Source organism: Stegostoma tigrinum, chromosome 5 (assembly GCF_030684315.1).
Source record: "Stegostoma tigrinum isolate sSteTig4 chromosome 5, sSteTig4.hap1, whole genome shotgun sequence".
In the NCBI taxonomy this organism is placed as follows: domain Eukaryota; kingdom Metazoa; phylum Chordata; class Chondrichthyes; order Orectolobiformes; family Stegostomatidae; genus Stegostoma; species Stegostoma tigrinum.
This window is the reverse complement of record NC_081358.1, coordinates 112,020,346-112,033,367: the sequence shown is the minus strand read 5'-3', so window position 1 is coordinate 112,033,367 and position 13,022 is coordinate 112,020,346. Positions and strand designations below refer to the sequence as shown.

The window sequence follows — 13,022 nt, the reverse complement described above, 5'->3', positions numbered from 1 at the left end:
ATGTTCCCTACACTTCAGATAGCATTATGGGACCTGTTATATCCAGCAAGCTTTGATGCCTCCCAAATGACAATGCAGTAATTATTTAGTACTTGGAAGTCAGCTAATGTGTTGACATGTTGAAATATGATATCCACTTCAGAGCAGAATGTTAACACACCTCGAAAACCCAATTACCTTCAACTATTCCATCAATGACCTTCATTTCATTACAGGGTCAGAAGCGGGGTGTCTTGCTGATGGTTTGGCACTATTGAACTCCAAGCGCAATTTGTCACAGTGAAGCAGTCCATGTTCACACATATCAAGATCTGGACAACATCCAGTTTTAGGCTGGTAAACGGCAAATGGTGTGTATGTTTCAAGAGGCCACTCTTCAGTAAGAGAACACCCATCAGCTCCTAATGACATTATTGTTTCCTTGGTAAGAGGCTATATCTTGTCTGGCCCGTGGCTCACATTCTGATTCACTAAAGTCACAAGGAATAATAGTCTCCACTTGCCTGAATGAATGTAACGCAGCAACATTTGTTCATTAACATTAATGAACAATCTCAACCATACCTCCTGACATCCTGCTTTTTATAAGGACTCCATTCTCTACTCCCAGTTTCACCATTGCATGTGTTCTGCTGTAAGTACCATTCGTAATGACACTTCCAACAAATCTTCCTTTTTCCCAACTAAGAATCTCTTGCCATTGGGTGGGCAGATTCCTCAAATGGATGCAATCCATTTCATGCACATCTGCCGTCACCCTTTCCCTACCCTTCCAGAATAATGATGTGGAGGTGCGGTGCTGCACTGGGGTGGACAAAGTCAGAGGACATACAACACCAGGACGTAGTCCAACAGGTTTATTTGAAATCACAAGTTTTCTGACCATTGCTCCTTCTTCAGGTGAAGTCCCAGAACAATGGTAGGATTCCACTCTTCCTCATTTTCCACATCCAGCAGCTTCTGCATACAAATGATTAACCACCATTATTTCTGCCACCTCTAGCATATTGCCATTACAAAACAAATCTTCCTGTCCTCTCTACTGTCAGCATTCACTTCATCACCACTCCCACCCACAAAAGCTTGTCTCACTCTCATCATACGATTTCAGGCAATTGTGGTGTAATACATGCCCTTATAGCTCTTAACTGCCCAAACCCCCAAATTCTCCTTCCAGGTGCACAGCAATTTACCTTTTACTACTTTCAACTCAAATCTATTGTACTCATTGCTTACAATATGGTCTCCCTCATAGTGGGAAAAACAAATACAGGCTGGATGACCACTTTATAGAACATGTATTCTTTCTGCCTGCAAAGAACTAGGCCCGGTACATTGATATATATAGATTCCAGTACAATCTAGTGCACTAAACTGTGATTCCTACTAAATTGGATATCACATTTTTTTTTAAAACATACTTAGGAATTGATTTTGCTTTGAGCTGAGCTGATCTTTTATTCTGTTATGAAAACACCTACCCTTCGCCTTTTGCTGTGTGATACCTTTGATCATCAAACTTTCTTACTGTCTAACCATACCAGGATCTTCCCTTTCTTTCTACTTGCTCATCCCCCCATCCAATGGTATAAAACCCATCATATTTCCATTTCCCTCATTTCCAAACAAGAGATACATTAGACTTGAAACATTAACTTTACAGATGCTGTCAAACCTGCTGACCTCATCTAGCATTTTCATTTTTGTTCCAAAATGCTACAAATGGTTAAGAATAAACTTGACAGCAAAAATAGGAAGCAGTCTGACAAAGGATAGTTTTCCACTTAAGTAAGGTACCTGAATGAGGAGAGGTACTGAACGAAAACCACAATTTTAACAAGATACCAAAGCCTAATTATTATACACTGGATTAGAAATCCAGCATTCCATCTTAATAAACAAGGAAAAGCAAACTCAAATACCAATGAAATTTAGAAAATTTGATCATTTAAAATGAATCCTGGAAATAGAATGTTGGCACTACTTAAAATGAATTTGAGGCTACTGGATTGTTGTGAAAACATAACTGGTTCATTCAGGCCTGCTAAGCAAGGAAACCTACTGTGTTTACCTAGTTTGGCTCATCTACTAGTCCAGTATCAAAATGTGACTGGCTTTAACTATCCTGAAGTGGCCAGGCAAGCCACTCTCTTATATCAAAACATTGTACAGCAATTCAAGGCAGCAGCCCATTAGCACTTTGTCAGAGCAATTAGGGCAGGCAACAAATGCAGGGCTTCGCACAGGCACCCACATAAAATAAAGTTTTATCTCAACCCTCCCCACCCTTATCTGATTGAATCTTTTCTCAGTAATAGAAAATGATTTCTGTATAAGTCCCACATGGAAAAAATTATTGTTAGATATAATTCATCATAGACTTCAGAGGCTCAGAAGAATATCTGGCATCAATATACAAAGGGCTGTGTTCTCCATTATAATTTTAGCTGCACCACAACATATTTCCATCTGTATATTTTACAGACTAGTTGAAGGCAGGTTTTGTTTAGAGGCATGGGGCTGTGCCGAATCATTTAAAAAAACCCATCACCGAAGTGAAGGAAAAAGCAAGCCTTGTAAGATTGCATGATTCTTTTCTCTTACCACAGCTTTGCTATAATGACATCAAAAGCAGCCTCATAATTAAAAAGAGGACCACAAGATTTTCAACACTTGTTGACAAGCAAGCTTGCTCCACAACAGTTTGATGCCCAGCTTTAGAATAATGCTTTCACTATGCTCAGTTGCTGGCTTAACATTCCAATTTTCTCAGTTTTTTCCCCCCACTCGTATTAGTTTAAACTTTCATCATGGTAAAGGTAAGATAGTTGGATAGCCAAGTCTAATGTTATTTTAAACCTTTTAACGTTACAAACAGTTCCTTTAATCTTAAAAGAATCTTTAAAAAAGTCATGTCAATTTTCTAATAATATTCTTCAGTGTCAGGAATTTTTCATCGCATAATATTTAATCTATTAAGATTTAGTATGACATACCAAAACAACTGTAACCTCTTCAAAGCTAAGGATGTGCACAAAGATGTGAAGCATATGGAATAGGGATGAAGGTATAAATCTCTCAGGTAAGATATGTGAGATGATCATTTGCGAACCACAGGGAGCTCCTTGAGATCAGACTAAAATGGCCTGAGAAAGGGCTGCTCCAGATCCAAGACAGGGAGGTAGTGGTGATATCACCAGTTGATAATCCAGAGGCCCAATCTAATGCTCTGGGGAGACAAATTCAAATTCTACAGGTCATCTGCCATCCTTGCCTGGTCCCACTTCTGTGTCACTCCAAATTGACAGGAGGGTGGTTGGCTCCTACTGCCCTCAAATAGCCTAGCTAACTACACACGCCATTAGAGATCAGCAACAAACGCTGGCTTTGCAAGCAATGCCTGTACCTACTTGAAAAATAAAAGAAAACAAAAGCTATTGGTGCTGAAGTGTTAGGAGTTTTAGCCTGAGGCAGATTTGGGGTTGGAGGAAATGTTGGATGCTGGAACAATCAAGCTCTGCATATTTTCCATTTTTCATCTACCTCCCAGATTATTTGCAGCCTGTGTGACAATTTGTTCACAAAGTCTTTCACATACGTCCAACCAAATTGCTTTCTAATTAAAAGGCTTTGACAGGTTGGTGGAGTAAGCAGATAGGTGGCAGAATGTAAAATAGGGGGTATAATTCTAAAGGGTGTATATGTGCACAGATTATTGAAGGACGCAGGGCAGGTGGAGAGAGCAGATAATAAAGCACAGCGCTCTCGGCTCATTAACACAGGCATAGAGAACGAGATCAGCAAGATGATGTTGAACTTGTACAAGACACTTGCTAGGCCTCAGCTGGAGTATACAGTTGTGGGTGCCACATTTTAGAAAAGATGTGAATGCATTGGAGGGAAGGCAGAAACAAAAACAAGAATGGCTCCAGATATGAGCAACTTTAGTTATGAGGATAGATAAAACAAGTTGAGGCTGTTCTCCATGGACAGAATAAAAGGCTTTGACAGGTTGGTGGAGTAAGCAGATAGGTGGCAGAATGGAAAATAGGGGGTATAATTCTAAAGGGTGTATATGTGCACAGATTATTGAAGGAGGCAGGGCAGGTGGAGAGAGCAGATAATAAAGCACAGAGTGTTTGGAGAGAAGATGGTTCGGAGAAGATTTGATAGAGGTTTTCAAATTAATGAGTGGGCTCACTAGAGTAGATAGGGAGGAGCTGTTTCTGCTCAGAAAATAAAAAAAAGAATGAGACGGCATAGATTTAAAGTGACACGGAAACAGAGAAAGGGTGATACAAGAAAGACCTTCTCGCATAATGAGTAGTTAGGGTATAGAATGTACTGCGTGGAAATGTAATGGAGACAGGTTCAATTGAGGCATTCAAAAACGCTTTGGATGATTATTAGGATAGAAATAGTGTGCAGGGATTGGCACTGGGTAATAGAGGCATAATTTTTCTATTCATTCTGTGGAATGTGGGCATTGCTGGCTGGGATTTTGACCTAAGACAATAGACAAAATGGCCTCCTCTACAATACAACAATTTTGTGAATCAGTAATTTACATTATCATAGGAAAAATGTACACACAAGTTGTTGTTCATGCAATTTATGGTTTTAAAAGCAAAGTGTGATACACTCGTGTTAGTGTCGTGCGCCTCACTCTTTTATACCTACTGATCAACAACTGGACTCTGAACAATTTCCGTACTACTTAGATAGCACATGATTTAAGGTGTTCTGGCATATTATACAATACTAAAATGTAACCTTTAAGGTACCAAGATCAGTTACAGTTATATTCCATGGCTTGGAAGGCCTACCGACCGCAAGTTAAATGGGAAATCTACCGTCCTCACATCGTGTGCCCTCTTTGACTCTGGGCCCATAGTACTGTAGATGACTTTGAACTGAAATGACTTAGCTAACCATTCAGTTCAAGGGCAATTAGGGATAGGCAATTAATGCTGGTTCAGTGAATGACGTCCAAATCCTTGGCAAAAACAACTTCAAAAAGGTTTCTGGTTAAATAGTGGAGACGAGCGAAGCCTGGTTTTTCTTTGCGTAAATGCAGACAGCCATTTGGACTGCAAATTTAATTTCCAGTGGTCTCCAGTTTTAAGATGGTCAGTCATGACACCATGAATTTCAACTGGTAGCAGAGGAGACAAGGCAACATCAAAGTAATGCATGTAAGGGGGCAAATTATCTAGTGGGACATCTAAAATAATTAAATAGCATGATTGGCATACATATTTGAAACGTAATAAAACAGTTGTTACTCAGTAGAAAGGTTTTGGACTTCATCCCTGGAAGTTCACCCTGAAAAATACATTGACATAATTTAATATATTAAGATCTCACATTGTGAGAGAGTCTTACAGTGGGATGTGATTCAGCAAAGGCAGTGCAAAGCTTAGTGCAAGTGTACAACTTCCAAACTGTTGTAGGATTATGGAGAAGTCTTTTTTCTATCAGTAACACAGCAATGCAGTTAGCAGTAGTGGCCGAACCATGAAGTAGAATCCTGCACAATTTTTGGTAGATCAAAGCCCGAGAAGGTAACAAACAAACAAGTGGGAGGATCAAGCTCTTTGAACATCACCTTCCTCAGCAATGCAGGAGTCCAGCTCATCAAAGCTAAACTTTAGCAACCGTATTTAATCAAAGGGCCGAGTGAATGATCCAGCTCAGCCACAAGAATCTAACCCATAAATGCCAGTTTTCAGTCTATTCTATTTGCTCCACGGTTCTGTTATACAAACCATTGATACAAATCCGAAATAGTTGCGGTCTCACCACTAATCCACATAGCATTCCATTAGTTACAGTTTGTCAACCTGAAAATGGTCTGCACACCCCAACCGTGTTCCCTATTTTTGTGTCACTCCCCCATCCGTGCTGCTATTTACGCCTACCACACAATCTTGTGTGGTAATCTTCTATGTAACACATTTAAAAAGTTATTTTCATTGGCATATGAATGCCAATGGCAAGGCCAGCATTTGTAGCCCATCCCCCCACAGAATGCCTCTGGAAATCCAAATACACTCCATCTTCTGGATGCTCTTGAATCTTTTGTTGTTGCACCCTCAGCGAACTTTAATAAACTTGCTGAACATGTATGCCCTTTGGCAAAACCATGGAGACTCAATCTGATTGTGCAACATTTATAAAAAATGCCCTGCTACAGCTTTGACAATGGATGCCAGCATTTTTCCAATGGCAGATATTCAGCTAATAGATTTTTCCTGCTCTCATTGCTCTCCTTTCTTGAATAAAGGTGTGATATTTGTGATTTTCTAATCTGCTGGAACTGTTCCAGAGCCTGGGAATTTTGGACAACTGCAACCATGCTTCCACTATCTCTACAACTATTTCTTTAAACGCTAGATTGCAGGCCATCAAGTTCATGGGACTTGTCAATCTCTTGAATTTTCCTTCTACGTTTTCTCCAACAAGAGTGATTGTTTTAAGTTCCTCCCCCACTCTTGCCTATTGATTTTCTCTTTGTCGTTGTGTCTTCTAGCCTGAGAAAAGATATTAAATAACTGTGTGGGGTCTCTCCTGGTTTCCTATTAATAATTTTAAAAAGTTGGTCTCACATATTTGAAGTTGACGAACACAAGCTAATGTTCTTACCTTTAAGTCAATCATTAATGTAGATTTTCATTGCACATATTACACATATTCTGTTGTATCCTGAACCAAATTAGTAAAAACATGCTCAAGTACCATTAAATATTAAGTTACAAGCTTATATATCTCTCAAAGAATCAATAAAATTTGCAGAACAGAAGATGGTTCCCCACCCAATCCACAGAAGGTTTGCTATGTTACCTCTTAAACTCTAATTTAAATCCACTTCTCCATCAATTAGGCTAAGTGTTACAGTAAAATTGCAAAGTAAGAGTACATTTATAAACTTACAGGCTTCCTGTAAGAACTTTTCTCGCACACTATCTGAAGTGGAGTTTTTGCATGTTTTGATGGCAACAGCCATTGCAGGGTTTTCCTGTATAAGCAAGAAGAAAAAAAATACACAACTATAAAGGTTTCCAGAAGCAGTGGAGCAGTCCGAATAAACACATATCTGCACACAGCACAGGGCTACGTTGAAACACTTAAGTTAATACGTTGATCCAAACACACAATTTCTGCATAAAGCTATTACAAACTACATGGTGTTTCATTCGGAGACAGCAAGAACTGCAGATGTTGGAGTCAGAGTCAATTTAGTGTAGAGCTGGAGGAACACAGTCAGGCAGCATCAGAGGAGCAGAAGGGTTGATGTATCAGGTTGAGAGCCTTCTTCAGGGTTGGGGAGGAGGAACGGAGCTGGGAAATAAATGGAGGAGGGACGGGGCTGATAGGTAGGTGGGATGGTTACAGGTGGACGCGGATAGGGGTAGTGGGGATTCATCAGTAGGAAGGGTGGGACAGTTAGGTGGGAAGGAAGACGGACAGGCTGTGTCAGGTCAAAGACTTGGGGATTGGAGGGAGGGTTGGATTTGGGACGAAGCCAGAGGTGGGGAGATTTTGAAACTGATGAATTCTATGCTCAGGCCATTGGGCTGCAGGATCCCCAGGTGAAATATTAAGTATTATTCTTCCAGTTTGCGTAGTGTCATTGTGACATGGAGGCGGCCCAGGATGGACATGTCACCAAAGGAGTGGGAGGGGGTGCTAAAATGGTTGGAAACGGGAAAGCAGTGCTGAATATAGCATACAGAGCACAGATGTTCCGCCAATCAGTCACTGAGTCTCGGCGTGGTTTCACCAATGCGGAAGCGGCTACATTGGGAGCAATCAATACAGTAGGCCGAATAGGAGGTCATACAGGGGTACCCCTGTCAAATATGGAAAGTTCGTCTTGGGCCTTAGATGGATGTGAGAGGGGTGGTGTAGGGGCAGGTGCAGTGCCTCCTGCGGTTACAGGGAAAGATGTTGGGTGTGTTGGGGATTTCATTCCCAGTGAACACGGCCAGAAATATGCTTCAATAAAATTCTCAATTTAGCATAAAGTCAATGGGTTACTGACTGTAACAAAGATGCAAAGTGCTGGAGAAACTCAGAAGGTCTCAACAGTATCTGTGGAAAGAGGAACAAAGTCAACTGGGTCACTGGACTCAAAACATTAACTCTGCTTTTCCCTCCACAGATGATGCCAGACCTACTGAATTTCCCCAGCATTTTCTGCTTTCGTTTGAGATTTCCAGCATTTGCAGTTCTTTATTTTATTGTAGAAGCTATCATGTTATCTCTCATGGTCAGTATGCCTTTAAGAGACATTCTCATGATATCACCACTGTATCATAGTATGAGAGCTGAGGATATAAAGGTCTCATATTCCATCTTACCTCAGATCATCTGAAGCATGAAACTCCTGGAAACATGCTTTCTATTGTAAACAAATAGCTCAATACCAGCCAAATGCATGCACCATATATGCACCATATGACAGGTAGAACTAAGCAATTCCACATCCAATGGATGTTATCTATGCCCTTAAGTCCAATCGCATCCAATCAAATTTCCCACCCTCAAAGAAGAGAGAGGCCAGCATTTTAGAGCAAACGGTAAGGCTGCAGCATTTTTAAAATCGCCAACCATAAGTGCTGAATGGATGCTCAAACTCAGCCTTCTCCAGAAGTCCCCAGTATTCCAGATACCAGTCTTCAGCCAATTTGATTATTCCACATGACATAAAAAAAGGCTGAAAGCACTTGATGCTGTAATATTCTGGCAATAATACTGAAGACTTGCGGTCCAGAACCTGCCACGCTCCAGTAGAACTACAACACTGGCATCTACCAACAATGTGGAAAGTTTCCCAGATACATCTGTATGTTAAAAATAAGCCAAATCTAACACCTAACTTGTTGCTCCATCAATTTACTCTTGACAATCAGTAAACTAATAGGTGTACCACTGCACAGGAGCAGCAGTGTTTACCACCTGCAAGATGTACTGTATAGCTGACCAAGCATCACTTAACAGCATCTTCTAAAGCTGCAATCTCGGCCAGCTAGATTGGCAGCAGATGTATGGGAACTCCACCTGCAAGTTCCCCTCCAGGTCATTCACCATTCTAACTTCGGACTATAATCGCCATTCTCTCACTGTCGCCGAGTCAAAATCCTGCAACTCCCCTCATCATATACTGTGGGTGTCCCTAAGGCCAAGAATGAATGCAATTCAAGAAGGCAGCTCATCATGACCTTCTCAAGTGATGAGCAATGAAAGCTAACCTCACCAACGGTTCCTATACTCCAATATATGAATTTAAAAAAGAAAGTTCTGTTCAGCTATTGTCCTTACACCAGCCCCCAGTGAAGCAACCGATTTTAACATTCCCATTCAGTTTTTAAATTCTTACACACTGAAGCCTCTCCTGCTCTCTGGAATGGTCTCCTCTGCTTTCCTCTGGCCCTCCAAACAGATTCCAGTCTTGGCCATCCCTGCTTTTAGTCATTCCATAATTGGTGGGTGGGCTTTTTCAACTTTGAAGTCTCAAAGTTATGGAATTCTTTTCCTCTGCTCACCTTTCTTGCATATTTCACAACCTAACTCCCTAACACCTATCTCTTTGATCAAGTTTTTCTCTGGCTATTTACTTCTTGCATTGAACTTGTTCTGTACAGCAACTTGCAACTTCTACTGTGTTTTCCTTTAATAGTGTTGTACTTGTAAAACATTTGTTGGTTCTGATGCATTTTGGTACGTCCTGGGATCACCAAAGTTATGATGCCCTGGTCAGTATTCTGTCTTAATCACAATTGGCCAGAACAGATCAACTGGTCATCCATTTTATTGCATATGTGTGGAATCTGCTGTGCAGAAAACACGTAGCAACACTCACTGCCTCTCCAAACAGCCCTCAGAATATGAAATGCTTTGAGCTGTTTTATATGAACGCTGAGAATTTCTTGGCTCTAACAGGATACAGTATAAGATTTTCATTCAGATTTCATTCAGGCTATAATTTAATAATTCTGAGACTAGAAGCGGGTACCTGTTACTCAGCACTTCTGGAAGTGCTGAATCAAACTCAAGAAAGTGTCTAGTAGAAAGGGGAAAAAACTTTGAGGACAAGTTTCTGAGACTAGCTAATGGCTAGAGTGCAGCTAAGCCAGACCAAGACTTCCAACTGGCAACAACATGTGATGTGTAAAGCCCCAAAACAAAATAAGTGGCTAGTTATAAAGGAAAACTAATTATGCACAATACTAAATGTTTACTGTTTTCGAATTAAATTCATTTTAATAACCAACGGCAGTAATAGAGGTTTCCTGAAAACTACAAATGTATACTCTTCACACATTCTATTCATCCAGGCAACGCAACTTTCAAAAACATTGACAAAATGTGTGACTAAAAGCTCTTTTCCTCAAAGTAATAGAAAACAATGAAAAATGACTTTACAGACATATGAAACTTTTCCAAAACAAGCTACGTGATGGAGATGGCAGATTCCATAATGCACTATCCACAGGGGACAATTTCAAACAGTATATTTATTGTTAATTTCACTAGTACACACTCTATGCTGAAGCACAACTTGGACAGAATTTTTTGAATTCACCTGACTAGTTAAAAATGGCTCATACTTTCTTTCCAGTGGAAACAAACAACAAACCTCTATTAAACAATCTAAGGGACAAAACAGCTTCTGAATACAATAATGTGGGAACCAGGAAAGACAATTTGGTTCATCCAATTTTTTCTTGGACATCTGATCATTATTTATTTTTTCTAATTAAACTCAGCTATCTCTTTATTTAATAGAAATGGACCCGAGTCTTCTCCTTCAATTGTTCAACAGAATGAGTAATTTAGTTAGAGATAATGGGAACTGCAGATGCTGGAGAATCCAGGATAACAAAGTGTGGGGTTCGATGAACACAGCAGGTCAAGCAGCATCTTAGACGCACAAAAGTTGACGTTTTGGGCCCAGGCCCTTCTGTTTCTTTCAAAAATTGAAAATCTAGTAAGATCCAAGTTATTGATTTCATGAAGATGAACGTGCTGCGCTGTCTGGGTTCTTACATCTTGACAAGATAACTGCCTACAATAAGTGCCAGATTTTTATGCCATTGGGCCAACTTTGAAGGAATTTTAAAATGGCATGCAATACCTAGATGTGGAGTGCAGCCTCCATTTTCAGCAGATGCCATTTGTGTCAACTAGGGGCAGGAGACGAGGTTTGAATCGGAACTGATCAGGGCCTTTTGAAATTAGAGCAGGCTTTAAGCAGACCACGTTTTGGTTGTTCCAAGGACTTCAACCAAACAAGAGAGTCACAAATTGAACAGGCATAAACCCCCTTTTGGGGTAGCCAAGAACAATTTATGCTTCATGATTCAACACTATTCGATCATCAGCCCTTGAAACATGAAAATATTAGGCCAAAGTTGTCAGGCAAGGACAAAAAAACCCACATACTGCTGTAGTATAGAGATTGACAAGCCATCCAGTGTAGCTTATAAAACAAGATTGTCATCTGCTCCTGCACTTTCAGTAGACCTCAATGTAGATCTTTCAAGAAGCTTTACTACTGAGACAATTGTGATAGCTTGGCTGAGTTTCTAAAGCTCCACATTACTTCTCAGTTTTATAAGGCTATTAAAAATAAGCTAGTTTTGATGTGAGAGACAGTCGGAACTGCAGATGCTGGAGAATCTGATAAAACAGGTTGTAGAGCTGGATGAATACAGCAGGCCAAGCAGCATCAGATGAGCAGGAAAGCTGACGTTTCGGGCATAGACCCTTCTTCAGAAGACCCTGACTTCTGAAGAAGGGTCTAGGCCCGAAACATCAGCCTGTCTGCTCCTCTGATGCTGCTTGGCCTGCTGTGCTCATCCAGCTCTACACCTTGTTATCTCTAGTTTTGATGTGGTTGGTTTGCTTTATAACTGATAGAATTTTAAAATTCTTTGAAGTAGCCCAAGTGGATTTTCAACTGTAAACTGAACTGGACATGCCATACATATAGTGGCTACAACAGCAGACCAGAGGGTAGGCACACCTTGACAAGTAATTCTTGCCCTGACTTCCCACAGCCCATCCACCATCTACAAGGCACAAGTCAGAAGCATGATGGAATACGCCACACTTGCCAGGATAAGCGCAGCTCAAACAACACTCAGGTAGCTGGAAACCATCCAGGACAAAGCAGCCCGCCTGATTAGCGCCACAGTCACAAACATCCACTCCCTCCACCACCAATGGTCAGTAGCAACAGTGTGTACCATCTACAAGACGCAGTGCACACATTCACCAAAGATCTTTACACAACATCTTCCAAACTGTTGACCACTACCATCGAGAAAGACATGGGCAGAAGTATGGGAACACCATCACCTGCAAGTTTTCCTCCAAGCCACTCAACATCCTGACTTGGAAACACCTCGCCATTCCTTTACTGTTGCAGGGTCAAAATTGTGGAATTCCCTTCTGATTGCATTGTGGATCTACCTACAGCATGTGGACTGCAGCCCAAGGAGGCAGCACAGCACCATCATCTCAAGGGTAAGTAGGGATGGATAATAAATGTTGGCCCAACTAGTGATGCCCACGACAGGTGAATAAATTAAAAGAAGTTCTTTCTTTTGGTATCAAAATGTGTAGGAATGACACTGTTCAAAAATTGTTAGAAGTAGTTTTCATTTCCACGTGGCTCCCGAGTCTGCCCACGGTGGATACCGGGTGATTGGCTACAGCTATGAGCATGCATGGTGTGAAGTTGTAAGGATGAGTGTGGAGGTAACTTGGAGGGCATGAAGAGGCATAGACGTGGTTTAGGGATATGAGGGTGAGACCAGAGGGATTAAGGACCTGTTACAGAAATGAGTTGCAGTCTCAGATCAGAGACTGGCCCAATTTGATGATGCCTGCCCCACAACTCCAGAGTGCAAATCGTGTTTCTGGAGGATACTTCCAAACTTAAGCTTCCCATACTTATTATTGTAGCACTTAGCAAAAAAGGTTTTGGCAGTAGATAATTGTAGGGAGTATCA

General features: G+C 40.9%; 1 protein-coding gene across 18 annotated transcripts in view; it reads right to left on the bottom strand.

Annotated features, from left to right (window-relative positions):
- LOC125451742 (focal adhesion kinase 1) overlaps positions 1–13,022 on the bottom strand; it is a 481,699-nt gene that overhangs the window by 105,186 nt on the left and 363,491 nt on the right. For all 18 annotated transcript variants that reach the window (XM_059646207.1, XM_059646206.1, XM_059646200.1 and 15 more), the window contains one exon: positions 6,934–7,018. In XM_059646207.1, the coding sequence (XP_059502190.1) occupies positions 6,934–7,018 (85 nt within the window). The remainder of the gene's footprint in view (positions 1–6,933; positions 7,019–13,022) is intronic.